Here is a 22,555-nt window from a genome sequence, read left to right as displayed (position 1 = left end):
ACAACATACTAAAATGCTTTCACACAACATACTGAAATGCTTTCACACAACATACTGAAATGCTTTCACACAACATACTGAAATGCTTTTACACAACATACTGAAATGCTTTTACACAACATACTAAAATGCTTTCACACAACATACTGAAATGCTTTTCAGTTGTGTGTGAGAGAGCTTTTCAGTTGTGTGTGTGAGAGCGTTTCAGTTGTGTGTGTGAGAGCGTTTCAGTTGTGTGTGTGAGAGCGTTTCAGTTGTATGTGTGAGAGCATTTCAGTTGTGTGTGTGAGAGCGTTTCAGTTGTATGTGTGAGAGCGTTTCAGTTGTGTTTGTAAAAGCATTTCACTTGTATGTGTGTAAGCATTTCATTACAGTATGTGAATGAATTTGGTTTCATATGTGTATGTGAGAGGAAAAGTACATGTATATGCATGGTAATTCTGAAAAAAAGTCCCTAGGGGCACCTCATAATTAACACTCTAACTCATATGGCCAATGGTCGATTTTGAGAAGATTTCAAAGCGGCTTGCCGCCAGCCTGCCGCGGTCCATTTGACGGAGGCAACCGCCAGAGAAAATTAAGCAGTCTCTGCAAATCGCAAGAAATGGGAGTGACGTATTCGGTGGCAAACGTTTCATCTCAGCCAGCGGGGCGCACCTATAGCCGACAGCTTGGGGCTGGCGCCAAAAAGAAGCCATGCGGATATTTTTTGCTATCTGTGTAAGCAGATTAAACTGGTTCAGTCGGTGGTGGACTTGCATTGGCTGGGCATCAGTGGATCAGTGGTGTGATGACCTTCACAGCAACAGGAACTGGGTCTGTTTGTCTCATTGTCCTCGGAGTCAAAGACGAGACAGGAATTGAAAAACAGAATGCTATTAGCGTAGGGGCCATTCGCATGTAATGCAAGTGTCATACAGTATTGTGGTTTAATATTCCCTCAGTTCCAGACAGGCTACCTATTGCGGCAATAGCATATTACCCATATGAGGTATGTAATGCTTTGTTCTAGTCAAAATAACTATTGCAGGATAATTACATTTACTGGACATTTTATGTGAATGCTTTGTTAAAGAAGAATGTCTTAAGTTTAGCTTTAAATTGATCGACTGTGTCTGATACTCGAACATTATTAAATCATTTCAGAGCTTAGTAGTGATGTTACGTTCGTGAACGAATCGTTCTTTTTGAACGAATCTTTTAGGTGAACGAATCGTTCTCGTTCACGCCATCCATTGACTCAAATTTCTCGTTCACTGAAAATTCCCTCCCTTCTTGAGGAGCACGGACAAATGAAGCGCGGCTTTCTTTCCGCCTTCAAAGAGTGACAAAACTACGAGCCAATGGCAATCGAGTATAAGCTGTGGCCGAGCATATGATTGGCTCAACGTACTGAATGAATACGCCCTTCACTGACCGAGCCGCTGTTTTGAGTCTGAACAAACGAGAGAGAGAGAGATCGCGTTCTTAAACAAACTGAATGACTGATACAAGTTACAACCTAATGAATGAGAGAGATCGTATAGAAAGCGAGTGCAACGTAAACAAATTGTGAAAGAATCATGTGGTTTTATTTTAGTAAAGTTATAGTAACCATGTTTAGGCGGGCTATTTGCCTTAATACAAATGATAATCAAGGTAATTACTGTTGAAAAATGTGGTATTTCTGTTTAATATAGTTTTATATATCTATTTAATCCACCCTATCACTGAACTTAAATCAGTCATCTGCGTCTGAACGAAGTCTTGAACGACATGACCGAAATTATATGATTCGTGAACGAGGATCTGATGACTGACTGAACCAGAGGAGGCATGCACGGGAGTCTTTATTTACAACAAATCCAGATTAGATGTACTATAAATGTACGTGTGTCTTAATGTATTCTATAGCTTAATAAAATTATGCTTAGTATTTCACAATTTGAGCTTTATTAAAAACTAATGAGTTTTTGCAAAAAGTCTTTCATTGTCCTATAACACATAATGACACATCTTCGCCACCTATTGGCGTATTTATGTAAAATTAAGAAATGGTCACTGAATGAAAAGTGAACGAGTCTGAACGAATCATTTTGGTGAATGAACTGAAAATGAACGAGTCACCTAAATGAACGAAAATTTCCATCACTAGAGCTTAGGGGCTAAGTAGGAAAAGGATCTACCACCTTTAGACACTTTTGATATTCTAGGGATAATTAAGTTACCAGAATTTTGTGATCGCAGTTTACGTGGTGGATTGTATTGTGATAGTAATTGTATTCTTAGTCAAATGGGTTGGCACGTATGGTCGGGTTGCGATTTTGACGCTTTCTTGTATCTTGTGAATAGTATGCCATACAGACCCGTTTGCCACTGAACCTGCATTAACGACGACAGTGGGGCTTCCGGCCTTAGTCAAACGGGCTGGCACTTATGGTCGGGTTGCGATTTTGGTGCTTTCATGTGTCTTGTGAATAGTATGCCATACAGACCCGTTTGCCACTGAACCTGCATTAACGACGACAGTGGGGCCTCCAGCCTTAGTCAAACTGGTTGGCACGTATGGTCAGGTTGCGATGTTGGCGTTTTCTCGTGGTCTTGTGAATAGTATGCAATATAGACCCGTTTGCCACTGAACCTGCATTAACAACGACAGTGGGGCTTCAAGCCTTAGTCAAACGGGTCGACAGGTTTCATTTTCTCTTAAAGATCAGAAGGTGACCCCATATATACCTTCGCATTGGGCCCCCAATTTGCTAAATCCTCAACTGTGGATAACATAATTATACCGCAATAGTTAGCCTGTCTGGAACTAAGCTGATTTAAACCATAACACTGTTTGACACTTGCATTACATGTGAACGGCCCTTACACTAATATGATTTTGTTTTTCTCTCCCTGTCGCGACCCCGAGGACAATGAGACAAACAGACCCAGTTCCGGTAATGGTAAAAGTCGGCACACCTCTGATCTACTGGCCGTATGGAGCAGAACGCTTTCGTATACAAGAAGGGAAAGGCCAAAAAAAGTGATACAACAAGAGATAAAGCACCTCATTCAACAGAGTAGGCAACTTCGTAAGCAGTGGAAGAAAGCCTTGGAGGAAGGTATTGAAGTGCTTCAAGCTGACATCAAAAACTGATTGCAGGGTTTTCAGAAGAAAATTTGTTAGTTAAGCTGGTTTATGCAATCAAAAGCGGGTCGTATGCATCATGATGAAAATGAAAATATTTTTATTTAAAACACTCAAATAAAACTTAATTTTGAAAAAACTATGACAGAAAATTAACACATACCAGATTATTAATGAATTAAATGTTTTTAAGAGATACCTCTAACGGGAATTGCTGCGTGACTAAGTGAAACTTAAGGTTTAATAAACACAAACTGAAGCAGATGTTGTAGAACGTCTGTTGAACAATGATAGATAGCGTCCATGCTATTCTCCGAGATGCACTTGACAGCCTTTTGTGCAGAGAATTTATTGATTTATTTTGACAACCTAGTTAAGGCAGTAGGGTTTCCAAGCTTTGGTGAGCCACCCGAACTGCAAAGTGCGTTGGGAAACCCTGGATTGGCATCCCTCAGCAAAGCAGAAAACCTAAGGAAAGGTAGAAGGAAAAAAGAAAGATCTAGAACACAGTTCTACAAAGACCCCTTTAAGTTTCTAGTTCATATACTGTATCAGACTTCTGGCATTCATTGATATAAATGTGGCAATGTGCAGTGATTTTAAAAACAAGATGCAACGTATCATGATGCATCACGGTGCACCGAGATATTGGATCGAATTGATAACATAATAATCCCAAGGGAATTGAGCACCCAGTGAAGATTCATATCTCTACTGTGGGCTGCTAATATAGAAGACTTGTATGTTTGAAATGTGATTTTTTGTGTGAAAATATTGCCCCATGAAAGCCTTTTTTTGCTGTTCCCTTTATTTTGCTTTTTGTGTACCTGATTTATCTTGTATTAGATTTCTACCATTGCTGAAAGTGATGATTCTCAAGAGTCAGTAGACAGTGTGATAGATTCCCAAAAAAGGAGAGAGCTCCTGTCTAGACGGCCCTCATACAGGTACCTAAATGTATTTCTAGATTCAAATGATATTTGTTTTTTCCTCTTATATGCATTATTTGTAGATATGCAACAATACACTCCCTGACAAAAGTCTTGTCACTTATCTACTTTGTAGTAACACCTGACTTTTAATTAATCAATTGGTGTTAGAAATAGCTAATATGAAAAGCTAAAACCCTCCCAAATGATGTTTAATGCACTGAAATAAATTGGTTTCACTTAAAAAAAGATTTATCATTTAATCAAGACAAAAGTTTTGTCGCCTATACGGAAATTGAACAAATTTACTTCAAATACAAAAAAAATATTTCAGCATATTAAGTAGTGGTGCTGTGAGATCCAAATTGAATATCTTGTATGACTTCCATGAGCTTGAAGGACTGCATCCATGCGGTTTGGCAAGGATTCATACAATGTATTGATGAAGTCATCAGGAATAGCAAAGAAAGCATCTTTTGCATGCCTCCCAGAGTTCATCAATGTTCTTTGGTTTCGTCTTCCATACTTCCTCTTTCATCCTAGCCCACATATGCTTAATGATGTTCATGTCTGGTGACTGGGCTGGCCAATCCTGGAGCATCTTGATCTTCTTCGCCTTGAGAAACCGTGATGTGGTGATGGAAGTATGCGATGGAGCACCATCCCGCTGCAGAATTTGGCCTCTTTTATGGTTGGGAATATAAGAGGTAGCTAAGATTTCTTGGTATTTTAGACTATTGATGTTCCACCCTGCAGATCTCTTGCACACTCCCATACTGGATGTAACAGACCATGATTTTTCCGCCACCAAACTTCACTGTTTTCTGGGTGAATCTCGGATCCATGCAGGCTCCAGTAGGTCTCCTGCAATATTTGAGGTGACTGTGGTGTAATTCAACAGAAGATTCATCTGAAAAATCCACCTTCTTCTTTCCAGTGTCCATCCTTTTAGCAGGCTGTGGGCCTTGGCAAATGCCAAACGGTTTTTCAATTGTCTTTTGTTTAGATCTGGCTTCTGGGTACCGATTCGACCATGAAGTCCATTTCGAGACAAAATCCGACAAACTGTTCTTGTTGACACAGGCACTTCAGGTGACCAGGTCTTGTGGAGCTCTGCTGCAATGGAAAATTGGCTAACCTTAGATTTTCAAGCTAATAAACAGTCCCCTCGAGCAGTTGTCTTGTGGGGTCTGCCTGACCTGGGCTTGTGAAAAACGTCTCCAGTCTCTTCAAATATTTTTTATCCTCTGTTCTTGATTCTAAGACACATTGAAGGTGTCTGCCAAATCCGCAGTGGATCTGGTCTTCAGCCTCTTGATAATCAAAACTTTAGTCTCAGGGTGAATCTTAGGCATGTTTTCAGAGGTTTTGACTTTTTTCAGGGAGTGTATAAAATTTTTTCACTGATCTGTTAATACCAATAGTTTGGTGGTTATTTTAACTTGCATTAACTTATTTCTGAAGAAAAAAAATTCTGAATATTATTCATTCGCAAAAATGACTATTAATATTGAATAAGGGTGTCACCGAAATGAAGTCACAACCTCGAACTTCAAAAAAAAAAAAATGGGATTGTCGATGGTGTCACGCCATCAGATGCTAGGAGTCCAAGACGCGCGCATTAAGTCCATGTGTATGCAAGAAGGAATCCTCTCTCTACAATGTTTCTTGTGTAAAGTGAACCCCACAAACCCCTATGCAAGGAAAAGCATGCAATGTGCATGTTAATGTGAAACTATAATAATAATAAATAAATAAATAATAATGGCATAGCATAGCTTTTTTTCCTTCAAAAAAAAGTAAAAATCGAGAATTGAAAAATGGGCTTAGAATAGAAAATGTAATCGAAATGAGGATTTGGAGAATCGTGACACCCCTAATATTGAACATTAAACTAGAGATGTTTCTTTACATTTTCTATACACAGAGCTCAAATTCATTGCATTTCCCTGTTCCCTTTTGATTGACAGGATATATTGGCCATGACTATCGGTTGTTTTTTGATCTGTCAATAGCCGATAAATTACTTTTATCGTCCGATAATTGGCCAATATATCATTGCACCTTTAATTATTTGGTTCACCTTTAGATGCTTACATTTGATTTAATGTTTTGGAATGCAGAAAGATCCTGAATGACCTTTCATCAGATGCTTCAGCAGTCCCACAGATAGAAGAGGAAAAATCAGAGGAGGATTCGACCCCAGCCATAACAACTGTTACAGTGCCAACACCAATCTACCAAACAAGTAGTGGACAGTACAGTAAGTTGCCTTTCTCCAAATACACTACTAGTCAGGGTTTCCCGCAGCATATTTCAGTTAAGGCGGCCCGCCTAAGCTTGGAAACCCTTCCGCCTTAACTAGGTCATCCAAAAAATAAAAAAATTCGCTGCACAAGGCCGTCAAGTGCATCTCGGAGAATAGTGCGTACGTGCATCACACCGCGAGCGGGGACGTGCGCCACGCGGCCGAAATGAGAAAGACGTGGTCCGGACCGTCACTGTCTGGAGTAGCCAGTTGATAAAACATCTTGGAGAATAGCGCGGTCGCGCTTCACACCACGAAGGTGCACGCACACCACAAGGCCGAAATGAGACATGACGTGGTCCGTCATGTCTGGAGGATAGCCAGTTGATAAACGCGTGTCAGTGAGAACTGTAAGTGGACTTATGTTTTGGGGTTATTTAAGCCAGCCTGTTATTGTATTAGTCTATAGTCTTGGAAAAAAATAAGTCAGCTGGTGATTTTTTTGTTTGAGCAACCTGCTAGCAACCTGCAACCTGGTTTCACGTGCTTGTTGATTAGATATAATTGTTGAGCGCTCTTGCTCACTTTATTTATGTGCATTATTTACATGCTACAGTAGTTACACTCCTATAAGATAATGTAATTAATAGTGGGAAATAATCAGTTTTTACAATTTTTGCGCTATTTATCATCGTTCGCCAGACGTTCTACAACATCTGCTTTAGTTTGTGTTTATTAACCCTTTAGTTTCACTTCATCATGCAGCTATTCCCATTAGAGGTAAAAACATTGAATTCATTAATAATCTAGTATGTGTTCATTTTTTGTCATAGTTTCTTAAAATTAAGTTTTATTTGAGTGTTTTAAAAATAAATATTTTATTTATTTATTTTATTAAAATATTTTCATTTTCATCACGACGCATACCCCTTTGATTGCCACGCCCTCGGCCCCGCCCACCCATCCAACCCTACCACCTTAACTAACAAATTTTCTGCGGTAAACCCTGCTAGTCAAAAGTTTTAACACACCTACAATATTGCAACTAGTTTCTTCATTTTAGAATAATAATAAAGTAATCCGAAAGCGACACAAATATTCTTAACTTAGGGTTCCTACGTGTTTTGGAAAAGTATGGAATTTGATTTTTTCCAAGTCTGGATTTGTCTGGAATAAAGAAAATTGAATAGGGAGAAAAATTTCCAGACTATTTGCCAATTTCGTTTCCTAAAATTTAAAGATATATCCATGAATTAACCCTCTGGGGTCCGACCATTTTGGGACACTCTCAGAGGTTCTGACATGCTCTTACATTTGGTCTTTTTTCAGTTGCTTTAAAACATAATAATGGCAAGTGTCTCATACCACCGCGTTCAGCACAAACTGGGCTAAAATATTATATGAGCTACATGTATGTACATGTTTGTATTTTTGAGAGAAAAATGTTTATGCGTGGTTTTTAAAAAAGCAAAAATTTTAAGTCACTAATATAAGTCCACAAAACCCATACTAAACATGTTTTAACAATACTTTCCTAAACAGAATCTAGTAGTCTAGAGTTTTTTCTTTAAAATGATGTGACAATCACCCTGCCTACTTATTCACATAAAACAATGTATTGATTTAGAAATTGTAAGACACTTTTTGTTTAGAGGGGCCGTATGCGAGAAGGATTGATTGACAGCAAGCAAACAAAGGCTCGCATAATGAGCTGCATAATGAGCTGCATAATGAGGCAGTTTGTAAATAAGCATGTAAACATGGAATCATATTACAGCACACACTTAAAAGATACAGCAGTTCAGGCTTACTGAAAGTTTCCATGAAGGATATAAGTGAATAACTGAGTTTAACACTGTTACAGCATGCAACAGTGAAATCCGCCATTACGTGAGATCGCGTCCGTTTGTAAACAATGAGAAAGTTTTTTTGAGCATAGCCTATTAAGTTACATGATAACAAATATAAATGGTATAAATTAACTGTTGACGTTACTTACTTCTAATCCAGCTCCAGAGCGTTCTCCATTGATCTTCTTAGGTAACATTAAAGATAAACGCTTCTCTTCCTCAATGTCCAGACATAACGTTAAATGAAGATATTCCTCACGTGTGTGTATAAAGTTTATAGTCCAAACATGCGGTAAAGTCTTTAAATCTGATCAAACTTTACGCTTTGCTTGTTATGGTTGAACAGCTCGTGTCTTCATTACCATGTCAACAGCTGTGGGCGTGGCCAAATTAAAGATAATAAAGTCAGCCAGGAAAAACGGTACTCTCTTTACTTCAATGCAGATTACATAAACAGGCAATATTTGTTTTCGATTATATTTAGCTTGTTTAAAAGTTTCAATTGATTTTTTTAACGTGTTTTGAGAGACAGCTGGCAGAGACAGAAATGTCTGGATGCACACCCTGTTTATTTTCTTTATTTGACAAAAACACAAAGATCTGTTGTTATTGTGAATGAACACATATTAAAGAAGACCCTTTACCGTTTCAAATGATGTCAAACACGTAAGTGTATGATTATTAATGATGGAGTATTTTAACTCATTCCCCGCCATTGACGAGTTATCTCGTCATTTATGAGTTCATATTTAATTAATAAATATGCCTTTTTGGACGAATTTCAAAGTGAACGTGTAATACCACAAATCGAATTTATCAAAAACGGAAGTTAAAAAGAGTTTATGTTTTATTTTAACTGCCTTTATGTTTGATAGTCATTCTGAGTCTGATCTCAAAAACGCAATTTTTTAAGCTTTTTGCTCAAAATGTTGTATTTTTGAAGAGAAATATCCATATTTCAGTGGTTAAATTAAGTAGAAAAAGTAAATATATAATGAAACGTTTTTTCCCCATTTTGTTTGTTTGTTTGTTTGTTTATTGTTTGTTTGAAAGCAGAGGGTGTGTTCTTTAATTTAATATAATTTGTATGTTTATATATTTATAGTAAATGATTTTTCCTGCAAGGAATTTTGTGAAAATTTTGTTAAAATCACAAAAATGCAGGTGGGCAACTTTTCTCAAAAAGGCTGGCGGTGAATGAGTTAAGTTGATTCTGCCATGATAAGGAAAAAACACGTCAAAACGCGGCCCCGCGTTTTTGGACCCCAGGGGGTTAAAGTTCAACGTCACTATGACAGATTTTAAAATTCTTAAATTCACTTGTCATAAAGACGTGTATTAAACTTACTACATGGGATGTGATCAAAGCCTGGAGTTGAGCGAAAGCACATTCTTCTCTTCACTGTAAGCATTCTGTGATCACTATGCTCCATATCACTATGCTCGTAGCTAGCATGGACATACTTATAATGCAGGAAGGTTCCAATGTATCAGAGATCGATAAAGGTGTAAAAGACAAATGGAGATTGACTTGGCTTCACAAAATGGCTAAGATTGGCAAGCCTTTTACTTCGTAACAGTAGTGTAGCAGGGCTCGAAAGTGCGACCAATTTGGTCCCGTCTGATAAACTGAGTGGATTGTTGTGTAAGATGCAAATTATCCAACCTTTATAAGCCAAATAATACACCTAATTTTATTTGTATTTCTTCTGAGCAATATAAACGTGTGGTTTATTATTTAATACTCCTTTTACTATGTTAAACTCTTTATGTTACTTAATACACCTAGGGTTGCTTTGATGTAAAGTATTTTAATCATTGAGTTGGGAGTATATGCATGACAGCTCTAAAATTGCATGTTTAACAAAGTGCCACATATATGGTTTTGTATTTACTAGTTTATTAAGAGTAGAGAGATTGATGCATGCATTAGATAGAAGAAAGCTTAAGGTATACATTACAGTTTAAAGCATGATTTAAAGACCTGTCTTCGTGGGAGAAAGCGCAGCCCCCCTAGAAATTTTACGTTCCCATAACGTTCTCAGAACGACCCCGCTGGTGTTAAGGACGTTGCCCAGTAAAGTTCCCAGAACGTTATAAGACGGACGTGTTGTGGAGTTCCCTAAAGGGTTGGAGGACGTTATTTGGCAGACCTCCACGGAACATTCAGGACGTTCTGGAAATGTTAAGGGGACCATATTTTATGTACACTTTACGTTCCCATAATGTTCTTAGAACGACCCCGCTGGTGTTAAGGACATTGCCCAGTAAAGTTCCCAGAACGTTATGAGACGGACGTGTTGTGGAGTTCCCTAAAGGGTTGGAGGACGTTATTTGGCAGACCTCCACGGAACATTCAGGACGTTCTGGAAATGTTAAGGGGACCATAGTTTATGTACACTTTACCTTCCCATAATGTTCTTAGAATGACCCCGCTGGTGTTAAGGACGTTGCCCAGTAAAGTTCCCAGAACGTTATGAGACGGACGTGTTGTGGAGTTCCCTAAAGGGTTGGAGGACGTTATTTGGCAGACCTCCACGGAACATTCAGGACGTTCTGGAAATGTTGAGGGGACCAGATTTTATGTACACTTTACGTTCCCATAATGTTCTTAGAACGACCCCGCTGGTGTTAAGGACGTTGCCCAGAACGTTATGAGACGGACGTGTTGTGGAGTTCCCTAAAGGGTTGGAGGACGTTATTTGGCAGACCTCCACGGAACATTCAGGACGTTCTGGAAATGTTGAGGGGACTATAGTTTATGTACACTTTACGTTCCCATAATGTTCTTAGAACGACCCCGCTGGTGTTAAGGACGTTGCCCAGTAAAGTTCCCAGAACGTTATGAGACGGACGTGTTGTGAAGTTCCCTAAAGGGTTGGAGGACGTTATTTGGCAGACCTCCACGGAACATTCAGGACGTTCTGGAAATGTTGAGGGGACCAGATTTTATGTACACTTTACGTTCCCATAATGTTCTTAGAACGACCCCGCTGGTGTTAAGGACGTTGCCCAGAACGTTATGAGACGGACGTGTTGTGGAGTTCCCTAAAGGGTTGGAGGACGTTATTTGGCAGACCTCCACGGAACATTCAGGACGTTCTGGAAATGTTAAGGGAACCATATTTTATGTACACTTTACGTTCCCATAATGTTCTTAGAACGACCCCAGTGGTGTTAAGGACGTTTCCCAGTAAAGTTCCCAGAACGTTCCAAGACTGACGTGATGTGGAGTTCTTTAAAAGGTTGAAGGACGTTATTTGGCAGACCTTCACGGAACATTCAGGACGTTCTGGAAATGTTAAGGGAACCATATTTTATGTAGAAATTTTATGTTCCCAGAACGACCCCGCTGGTGTTAAGGACATTGCCTAGTAAAGTTCCCAGAACATTTGAGACTCACCCACAACTTATCCAGAACCCCCAGAACATAGCCATAACTCAAACAACATATAATTATACTGTGAAATTGATACGGTTGGTGTGGTGGAGGATAAAGGATGAGATGGAGATCATGATGAATCCAAAATGATAATCTTTAATTAATATAAAACAAGGAACATGGAAACTGGTAAATAGCAAAACACACAACACATCACTATAAACAAGAACTGACCTAGACAAAGGGAAAAGCAGGGTATTTAGACAATGGAGTGATGAGGGGGATGACTGTCAGGTGAGGATAATAACAAACACAGAGAGAGTGAAAAGGATTATGGGAAATGAAGTCCAAATGGATGATGAACGGTTCCCCGTTCATCATCCATTTGGACTTTATTTCCCATAATCCTTTTCACTCTCTCACCTGAACTGTGTTTGTTATTATCCTCACCTGACAGTGGAGAAACAAGCAGGAACAAATTGGGACTGTGACAAAAATGTATCATTGAGAAACAAAGAAAATAATTGAAGTGAGATTACAGGAAAAACAAATAGAAGGTCAAAATCTGGCAAATTAACAGAAGGATAATAAAAAACAAAAACAAATAAATAGCCAAAAAATACAAGAATAACATAAAAGCTAACAAAAACCCACATTAATTAAATTGTTTTAAACAATAAAGATGCAATTAAAACAAAACATTTACATTTGGAGTGCATAAAATGTAATAGATTTCAATATACAACAACTGGTTAAATAAAATAAAAAATAGCCCACAAAATATTAAATTTATGTTTACAGATGTGCAAATGTGTATTAGATATATAAATGTAAAAAAATAACACCATGCGATAAGGTCACAAGCTTGATAAACATCAACCTTTAGGAACTTCAATCTCCAGGTCTGGAGCCTGCAGAATAAGAGCATACAAATACAAATCCAGTTAAAAATATATTTACATAAAATGCATAAGTAGGGCAAAAACACATATTACAAAACATCACAAATCCAAGAACTAAGATTTTTAACATTCAAATCGAGATGTGAAAAAAATATGTTGGAAGATTTCAGACTTCCAGAAAGATTTTCAAATTACCAACTTAAATAAAAAAGCAATTACAAACTACAAAAATGTTAAGCTCCAAAACTTCTTGGTCAAGTATTTTTTATTGCCTGCTTCATTATTTGCCATTATTCTTTACTACTTCAAACAATCCAAGCCCCAGTACCTGAAACATTTTTAAAACATGCTGTCACTTTTAAGCCAAAACACTTGTGCTTTTATATCTAATACTAATATTAGGCAAATTAACCCATACAAGAAATTACCTCATACAAAATGTAACAAATTCAATACATTCAATATTGTAATTTAAATCAAATTACACAAAGATAAATAATGAACATGACTCTTATGTTTTTAAATAATGTGTATTAGAAGTTACACCTTCTTTACCCAGATTGCAGGAAGATACACTTCTTCAGGTTTGACAATGTGCGGTACATGACTTCTGCAAACAAAGCACAATAATGATTACATTTTTTTTGTAAGACAAATGCTAATTTATGATTCTTAGGTATTAAATTCCTTTACAAAAGTATTTCCAAAAAGTGTCGATTTTTTTGTTTTGTACACAAATCATTTGATCGGCTTTTTTGTGGGCTGAGCATTAATTTATTTTGTAAAGATCGAACATCTTAAAGATTTTTTTAACATCCTCTTTATGAAAATTGTTTAGCTCAATGATTACGGGAGTCAAAACAGCAAGTGTGACCAGACGTGAAATACTCACGTTGGTCCACGTTGTAAAACGTGTAGATGTCACAGTTTAACACCTTCAGACGTGAATCTTACACGTTTGAGAGACGTGAATCTTACACGTTTGCGTTAACGCGTTCCAGTGGCGAAATACCCGGATGTTGACCTATTCCACACGCAATCGCTGTAAGATCCATAATATTTAAATTTTCATTAAACCAAAATGGCATTCTGTTGTACTGACGATCACTTAGCAATTTTGATTTAATTATTTGAAATGTAAAAAATATTATTATTTACACGGTAAAAAGCATTAATTTGTCTACACTACCGAAAGAAAAAAAATACCCGAATATAAGACGTCACGTGACGTCACCGTAATTTGCTAAACTTTAATTTGAAGAAGGGAAAAACGCTAAATAACTCTTCACAGGATTAATACTGTTTTTTTCAGCTGTTGAAATTCTGGGAAAATGCCTGTTAATGACCTGCTTATGACCACGACTTCCTCCTCACAGTACGTGGCAGTACTGCACCAAATCGATGCGAATCGCCAAATAAAGACCGAAGAAGACAACTCACTTTATCCTCTTCGGAATTCATCAAGCAGGTAAGACGCGTTGACAACAAAATGTACAACAATGTAATTATGTAAGAGCTATTGTCATTTGCAGTATTAATATATTAAATATTAATATTTTGTGGTGTTATTTGGTCACTCACTAAATGTCTAAACTCACTTAATTTTTCAATAGACTTTTAACGTCAGCAATTTAGTTGTACAATTAAGATGGCTGAGCAGGACACTGGTGCAGCAGAGGATGCTATGTTCCATGCAGACCTGCTTTTGGATCAAATGAAAGTGAGTACCTTAAGTTATAAAACATGCTCATTTTGCAAATGAATGGGATTCTCATACAGTAAGTAAAAATGGGAGAAAACCCACTGCTGTTGTGTTTACATGTAATGTTGATTTTCTCTCGTGCAAGAAAAAGCAAGAAGAGAAAAGTACACCCCCTAACCGTGAGAGTAAATTTCAGTGGATTGAGAGAGACTGTGAAGGGCGTCAGTAGTAAATATGGGCCACACACTGTCAAAATGATTGATGGCGACCTTTGACCTTAGGGGAGGGGCTAACCTTTTGACCTTAGGGGAGGGGGCTAACCTTTTGACCTTAGGGGAGGGGCTAACATTTGACCTCTGAGGGAGGAGCTAACCTTTGACCTTCGAGGGAGGGGTTAACCTTTTAACCTGCGAGGGTGGGACTAACCTTTGACCTCCTGGGGGAGGGATGAACTTTTGACCGGACAGCCCACGAAGCGTTGAACTTTTAACCGGAACAGTCACATAGCGTTGACATGTTTATGACCGGGGTTATCTCCGGGGCACGTTAAATCATGTACTCCTACCCTATTAATCCAAGCTGGAACATTACAAAGCTTCCGGCCTCTGACAGGGTTAATCGACGTGTTGAACTTTTAACCGGAACGGTCACATAGCGTTGACATTTTTATGACCTGGGTTATCTCCGGGGCCCCTTAAATCATGTCCTCCTATGCTGAAACAATAAAAACAGTGTTTACACAAGTGGCCATTATTAAAACCGCATTCCGTGCTCCCATCATAAATTATATAAGTCGGGCCCCAATATGTATAATAAAAGCCGGGAAAATCAGAGTTACGAAAATCACAAACATGGATAGCCCAATGCGGCTCGCGATATATATTGTGAAATCCTCTCATTGAATAGTTTCATTAAACACAAATTTTTAGGTAAAATGTTTAAAGAAATTAAGTGTTCTTCTTTTCTTTAAAAAGCCATACCGGTTTCTTAAGCTATATTCATGGTAAAATTAAACTGTAATTAAATAAAGTAAGACTATAAAAGATGTTTAAAATTAAATTCCTCTAAAAATCTTAGCACTATGTCTGATTAAAAAACATTTTCAAAATTATCAACAGAATAAAAAAGTTTTTTTTTCACGGGGGTAGATGAAATACAATCTAGAAGAATAATGAACAATGAATTCTGTCAAGATAAACATTTTTGGTGTATTTTCTCCAGAGAGTAAAAAACAATGCGTCATTTTAAATGTCCTATTCTGCATTTTTGTGAAGATGACCTGATTCTCACAACAGAAATTATGTTTTTCAAATAAATTGTTCAATACACTCTGTGATAATACTGATACATACCCAGAGTGTGGTCCTTTTCCTTCAAGCTGCAGTCCTGAGAGAGAGATGTCTGCTGGTTGGCCGGGGTTATTTGAACAAAGATGAAATGTCTTTGTTTTAACTCGCAAATCATTAGCGTCCTAATACGATTATCTCAAGACCCTCCATCCTAAAGTCATTAGAGGAGGTCTCCATAGGTCAGGAGAGACATTCCTTCGCTTCCGTTATGCCTTAGTCAGTCGCTCCATGGAGCGTTGCTTTCATCATACTAATAAGTACAGCATAAGTAAAGACAAAAAGACACATATTACAAAACATTGCCTGTCTAAAAACTGAGACTTTTAACTTTAGGTTATTAGTATATTAGGTTTAGTATAGTTTTCAGACTTCCAGAAAGAACTTATCAACTCTAGTATTTATTATTGCACCTGAAATACAAGTACCTAAAACATTTTAAAACATGCACACACTCCTTAGCCGAAACACTGAAACTTTTAGTGCTTTTGTATTTAATTTAATATTTAATAATATTAAGACAAACAAATTAGATACATTCAATGAACACACAATCTTACTTCATTACATGCTTTGATGCCCTAATGTTACCATCTCTGCTGTTCTCCGTTAGTACTGTCTATAAGACAGAAGTTAAAAATCAAACTCCTTACACATTTGTTGGCTATGTAAACTGTTAAGTTTTTTTTTAATAAAGTGTATTAAACTCGCACTACTCTTTACCCAGAATAACATCTACTTCTTCGATGCTGACAAAGCGATGTGCATGATTTCTTCAATGTATAAAAACACAAGTAAACTTTTTATTGTAAAATGGTCAAATAAAAGAATAAGACAATCACTAAAGACATAGGCTAACTGATGAGTCTTACACATGAAATACCCTCACAGAAGCATCTAGGTATATTCTTAAAGCCAAGTTGGTTTTGTTACACCATAATATAAGACTTATAAATCAGTATATACTATAAAGATACACTTTGCTATCATTACCAACTAATGTTGATTTATTGTGTTGTACGCAAAACATCTGACCTTATTCATTTATTTTTAAAGATTCCAACATCTAGTTGATTTTGAAAGATTCCAATATCTAGTTGATTTTTAACCCTTACCTATACATGATGCTTGGTTCACTGTAAACCGGCATGCTTGCCGTTATGTTTAGCTTTAAATGACAACAGAGAATATAATAGTACTTACAGCATAAAAACAAAAAATGACATCACAACAAACAGAAACAAACAATCTGGTAAATCGTGTGTTGTATAACAACGAGTGAAATCTAAGTGTTAGTTCAGATAAAAATACCTCACTTTATTATATACAGCTCCACAAGACAAATCAAAGATCTCACGTAGACCATCATGTTACACCGGCAGTTTGATTATCGTGACTTCCGTATCCTTTAGTGCACTAGAGGCATTATGGGAAATGTAGTCATTTTGAAGGCGAATCGAACGCTGTATATGTTAAAGGTGCATTGTGTTACTTTTAAAAGGGACCTTGACAATAATATAAATAAGTATGTTATCAATGGTGTATAAGGACCTTACATAATGAACTGAATTGTTTTTATTACCTAAGATTGACCCATTTTCATCTCCATACACCGCGGGTCCCCTTATATGGAAGTCGCCATCATATCTCTACAGTAGCCCTAAACGTACAAACTGCTCTACAGAGCACGTTTCTTCCCTACGCTGTCTCAGACGATGACATGTTTGTCCTGCGACAGCTACCATATGAGTTTTACAATCTCACCACTAGATACTGCTAATTTCTACACACACCACCTTTAACTGGTTACTGTTTCCAAGATCCATTACGATCTAAGCCATCGCACTGGGAGAGAGACTACATAGTGAGACATATTATTTACCATTTTATTTGTAGTTGTTGACCCAATTTAATGTAAAGTGTAAGATCTTATTCATTTATAAAAAATAACAGCTTAAAGACAACTATTAGGACTGAAACTAAAAACCCTCATATTAGCTGTGTACATTATGAAACTGATTTTATTTCACGTGTTTTACAAGTTAAGAAAAATGTGAGCGTTCCAAATAAGAAGCAAGAATTCCTTTTCCTACGGGTGCATAGAGCGGAGAGGATGACAGAGAAAATACGGGGAAAGACTTTTCCCACTGACACTTTAATATTCTATAGCTTCATAACTCACACCGCTGACTATGTGATGAGGGGCGTGTGAATTGCTGTGTTTAGAGGGGCCGGGTCAGGATTTTTAGGTTTCAAATCAGAGCCTGAAACTTGGAGCTCTCACTACTCAGACGACACTCTGGCATGTTCGTTTAGCGGCAAATTTGAAGGCTACTTTAAGGAATTCTCCATTAAATTGTTTAAAGCAAAGTTTTTAACACGGCATAGCTCAACTGTGCAGGATTCAAGGAGTTGCAGACGCTATTTTTGAGGACGGTGCAAGCACGACCGGAAGCTTAACAAAATAAGGGAGAGACTTGTGGACATACATCGTGTAAAGTTGTCTACGACGCTGCGGATTCTTGAAAGGAGAGAACAAATGTCACTTGAGCGTGATCACAAATGCAAGATGCCGTACGTGTGCGGTCCTCCAGTTTTTAAAGAAATGCTTTCAGAACACTGCAGGAGTGAGCTTGTTAATATTTTTTATGCGGTAATATCTGCAAATGCTGATGTGTGCTTGCCGCAAAATTACTGCGAAACTGATGCCGTGCGCGTAACCAACCTCAAGAAAAAAACAGATGTCGTGAAAAGTCTGGACAAATCTTTTGATAAGATGGTTCAAGTGTCTGTTAACGCCGATGAACCGATCAATGTGTTCATCAAAAAAGCCCTAGATGCTATGTATGAATGTGATGATGAGGAGGAGTTTGACATTGCTAACATCCTCCTCATGTCTGCATATGTAATAGATGTATGTGTTGCCGTAGCGACAAAGAAGGACCAAATCAATGTGCGTGAAATTGTTGAATTTGCTGCTGACTTTCTGATCGACAAGAATCTTGGCACATGCCTACACTTTCTATTGTATCTAGACAACATCATAACCTTTGGTGATGATTGAAAACAATGCGAGTTCCTGGGACACCTCGTACACCTGAAAAAACATTCACTTTTTTCACGGCCTGCCTTTGGACATTTGGGCATGGTCTTTTGGTTTTTCTTCGCCTTCTTTCCATCTATAGCCTGCTTATTTGATAAGTTATGGTTTCAGCTCTTAGAAAGTTCGTGATAAACGTTTGTGTGAAATGTTACCACTACATTCGGTCATTTGGACTTGTAAACATCTTGTTCATACAAAGTGTGACACTTATTATGTTATGTAAAAATAAAAGTGACTTGCATCAGTATGAAAAGCTAAATCCGTGCATGACCTGATACATATTTGGTGATTTTGTAACTTAGTGATTTTTACATAGACACGTCAGTTACTTTGCATAACCTGTATAACTCTATAAAAAACGTGTCCTTCAATAACTGAATCATGCCAACATTTTTACTCAAGAATTTCAATACTTATCAGGACCATTTTAAGCACATTACAATATACCATCATTTATTTACCATTCGTAAAACATGCGTAGTTGCAACACTACCATTCAGTTAGACTTTACATTTCTAGACTGTTTTTTCTCTCAAAGGTTGCTTATATTTACAGACAACACACTACACCTAAGTCTATCTTAACAATGGCAAACAGGAATACCAACGTTTGCAAACAAGTGTAGTTAAGCACTTTGATTTTTGACATAATTCACAGAAAGCAACAGTGAATCATCAAAACGTTGCTAGTTTTTTAGTTTCCGAAAGGATACATTTTTACTTATCACACTGGTCCTCGCAAACAAACCAGTAACGTTATTCATCTGAACACTTTCAACAAAGCTATGTCTTTGTTGTTTTTATTTAGACAATCTTTTGTTTTCATAGTTTTGATCTGTTCATGTCAACTTTCTTCTGTATATCTTTCTCAGATTTCATAAAATCACGCATTTACCTTTAAAACCTTCTTAATGCCATCAATGTATTTATTACTTATCCGTTATTTGTTATACTGTATGTCATATTTTTGAGTTTATACCATTCATTTTTATAGAAAGTTTCAGAAACTCACATTTACATGGAATTATGATACATTTTACTTTTAATGATCTCCAGGAGCGAGTGCTGGTTTAACAGGGGTAAACTGTTATCATGCCACAATCCTGAAGGTTTATAAGCCAAACAAGAGTCCTTCAACACCTCACACCATACTGATTTCGAGTTCACTGATACTGAGTTCAAATTGTAAAAACAGTAGTAAGAAAACTAGTACAATCGTCACTTATAGTTTTGTCATATGATGATGATATGTTGTTTCATCTTTCAGGTGTTTGTTGAAGTATTTTGGCACAACTGTTTATTCCAATCTTTAATCAGCCATACATGACAAAAGTTTTTGTTCTTGTTTATTTTAGTTTAACTCATCACACTAATTTATGCAAACAGAAATTGTCCGATTTCACGTTTTCATGATTCAAGTGCACAACACATTGCGATTACTGTCTCAACTCGTTCTCTGATTTATCTAGAATATCTACAAAGTAACGATTGTTAAGATCTTCATGCACAGGGCTTACCCACAGAGTGTTTGCCCTGGTCTCATAAAAACAACCATTTACACTCAAAACCTATGGCTTCTCTGTCTTAATGTCATCAATTTATTATTTTGTCTACATCATCACCAAAATGTTTCACTATAAGAGTGTGCAAACTGTTTTACTTCGGTCTAGATTTTTATAGAAAGCTTCAGAAAATGTCGGGATGCTAACATTTACAAGAATGATGAAGCATTTTACCTTTAAATGGTCCAAAGAGTATGCGTTGGTGTACAAGTACTATCTTTGTTGCAACCATCAAGAATATTATGTTTGTAACAAGAATTATATCAAACATATGTTGCGCGTGTTCTAAACGATGATATTGCAGAGAAACTATTCAAAAGAGAACCAACTTTAACATACATTTTATAGGGCCCCTTGATTTTAAAAAAACAGCAAGCTGGACCCAGTGTTTCTAACAAACAGTTATAATCACATCACAAGCCTAAATGTTTAGAAACATAAATCTTTTTGAAGACCTCACACAATAGGTGTCACGGTAGGAAATCCTCTGTTTCCTCCGTGTCATGTGTGTGTGTGTTTGTTTGTTCACTCACCTCTGCCATGTGCTCGTTTGATTAAGTGTTGTCACCTGTGTATGATTGCCTCGCTCCAGCTGGTCCTCATTACCCATCAGCTACATATACTCACTCAGTTCTCTTCCTGTTGTCAGATCCTCATTCATGTTCCAGCCACACAGTTTGGATTATCGTCTCCCGTGTTCGTGTATTTGGATTAGTGTTTCGTGTTGTCGTCTTCGTGTGAGTGTTCCGGTCCGTTCCTGGTTTCATCCATTGGCCATCTTCACACTCACCACTGACTTCACCAACCAACACTTCTCACGCCACCGTAGACCTTCGATCACCATTGCCAACATCCTGGACTCAGTCACTTTCTATGTTGTTTCACTGTATTACCATCATTCATAATAAATCTGTGTTGATCGCCTGCGCTTGCTTCCTCCACTTTATTGTATCGTTACAATAGGGATTTCATCTATCTGGAAAACTTTAAAAAATATACGCACATGAGCTCAAATAGTAAAAACAGTTGCAAGATATACTATTAATGCTCAACTAGTACATTGTATAAACTGTTCGTTTGTATAAATGACATGTCGCGTTTGTAGGGGTTGTTGACGTATTTTAGACGCAAGTTGTTTATTCTAATCTTTAAACAATTGTGTATGACAAAAGTTGTTCTGACTGAACTGACATTAAGGGACGGTACTGAAATGCTACAACTAGGTAGATACAACTTCAACAGAATATAGATGTTTTTAATCTATTGGTACCGATTTTAAATGTGTCCAAACTATTTCAAACATTACAAAGTTGTAGATGTTTGCATCTTAATTTACAAGCTTTTTAACAAACCAACACACGTTCCTGTTTTGTCAGGCTCTGTTTCATAGCATTGCAACTACATACTTAGGTACACCGCATTATGTTGAACGGATTACTACGTTAAAGCTAAACAATCTTTATTATGCTGTAGACGTATATTTTTTATGTAATTGATGAATATACATAGCCTGGGTGCCAGCCCATCTTAGCCCCGCCCACATGATTTTGTAAACGGGAAGATGGGTCTGGGGTTTCTGCGTTGAGGAGCTACTATTTTAGGACAAATGCTGGTCGAACCAATCAAATTGTCAGGGCGGGCTTTATACAATGATGGACAGATAATCAACAGTAACGTAATGAACCACGTCACCAAAGAGCGCGTGTGTTGAATGGCTGCCGCTGTAGAGTTCAGATGTGTGGATTCTGACATTGAGTCTGTACTAAAAGATATCGACAGAGCATTGATTTTAAAAGAGGAACAGAGAAACGCGAGCAGGGCATTTGTTGATGTCCTATTCGGCAAAAGTTGGTCGCAACTGAAATGGCTAACGTTATCACGGCGATGCAACTCAGCGTGCACGACGAGATGGATATAATTAGCGGTCGTTGCCAGCTTCTTTTCGGAAGCCCGGAATCGTGGTTGCTGAATAAGTCAAGGGACATGCTAGGCTCCAATATTTTCAAGCAAACGTAATGGGTATCGTCGTGGATGAAGTTCACCTAACGTACAAATGGTAAGAGATAGTCTTACTCTATGACTTAGTAAATACTTCATGTTGTGATATAAACGAAATGTTGTAAACATAATAGGTGTTGATGTACATTCGCTAACTCGGTATAATCACAATGTTAGTGTCATTGTAGCGAAATAACTACCAGTTCGGTCAGGCTGCAAAGACGTAATTTCAACATACGTTACACACTCGGTTGCTCTGATTGGTCGTAGGTCTATCCAATTGAGTGCAGAGGCATTTTTCGGTTGAGACACGCCTCATAATTATAGCTCAATGGAGCGGTATCAGACTCAAATTCTGACTAGAATTGAGTATGGCAACGTCAGGCTAGAATATACATATTCAAACATTACATTGTTCC

The 22,555-nt window shown here is 37.5% G+C and overlaps 1 protein-coding gene across 1 annotated transcript; it reads left to right on the top strand.

The window, feature by feature from the left end:
- Window positions 1-1,626: 1,626 nt before the first annotated feature.
- creb1a (cAMP responsive element binding protein 1a) lies at window positions 1,627-14,352 on the top strand. Its single transcript, XM_073866346.1, has 6 exons — window positions 1,627-1,638; window positions 3,962-4,062; window positions 6,168-6,307; window positions 13,739-13,894; window positions 14,040-14,146; window positions 14,274-14,352. The coding sequence occupies exons 1-4, from the start codon at window positions 1,627-1,629 to the stop codon at window positions 13,780-13,782; spliced, it is 297 nt and encodes a 98-aa protein (XP_073722447.1). The 3' UTR covers window positions 13,783-13,894; window positions 14,040-14,146; window positions 14,274-14,352.
- The last annotated feature ends 8,203 nt before the right edge of the window (window positions 14,353-22,555 follow it).

The sequence above is a fragment of the Misgurnus anguillicaudatus genome, chromosome 3 (assembly GCF_027580225.2).
Source record: "Misgurnus anguillicaudatus chromosome 3, ASM2758022v2, whole genome shotgun sequence".
Classification (NCBI taxonomy): domain Eukaryota; kingdom Metazoa; phylum Chordata; class Actinopteri; order Cypriniformes; family Cobitidae; genus Misgurnus; species Misgurnus anguillicaudatus.
This window is presented reverse-complemented; position numbering and strand designations above follow the sequence as displayed.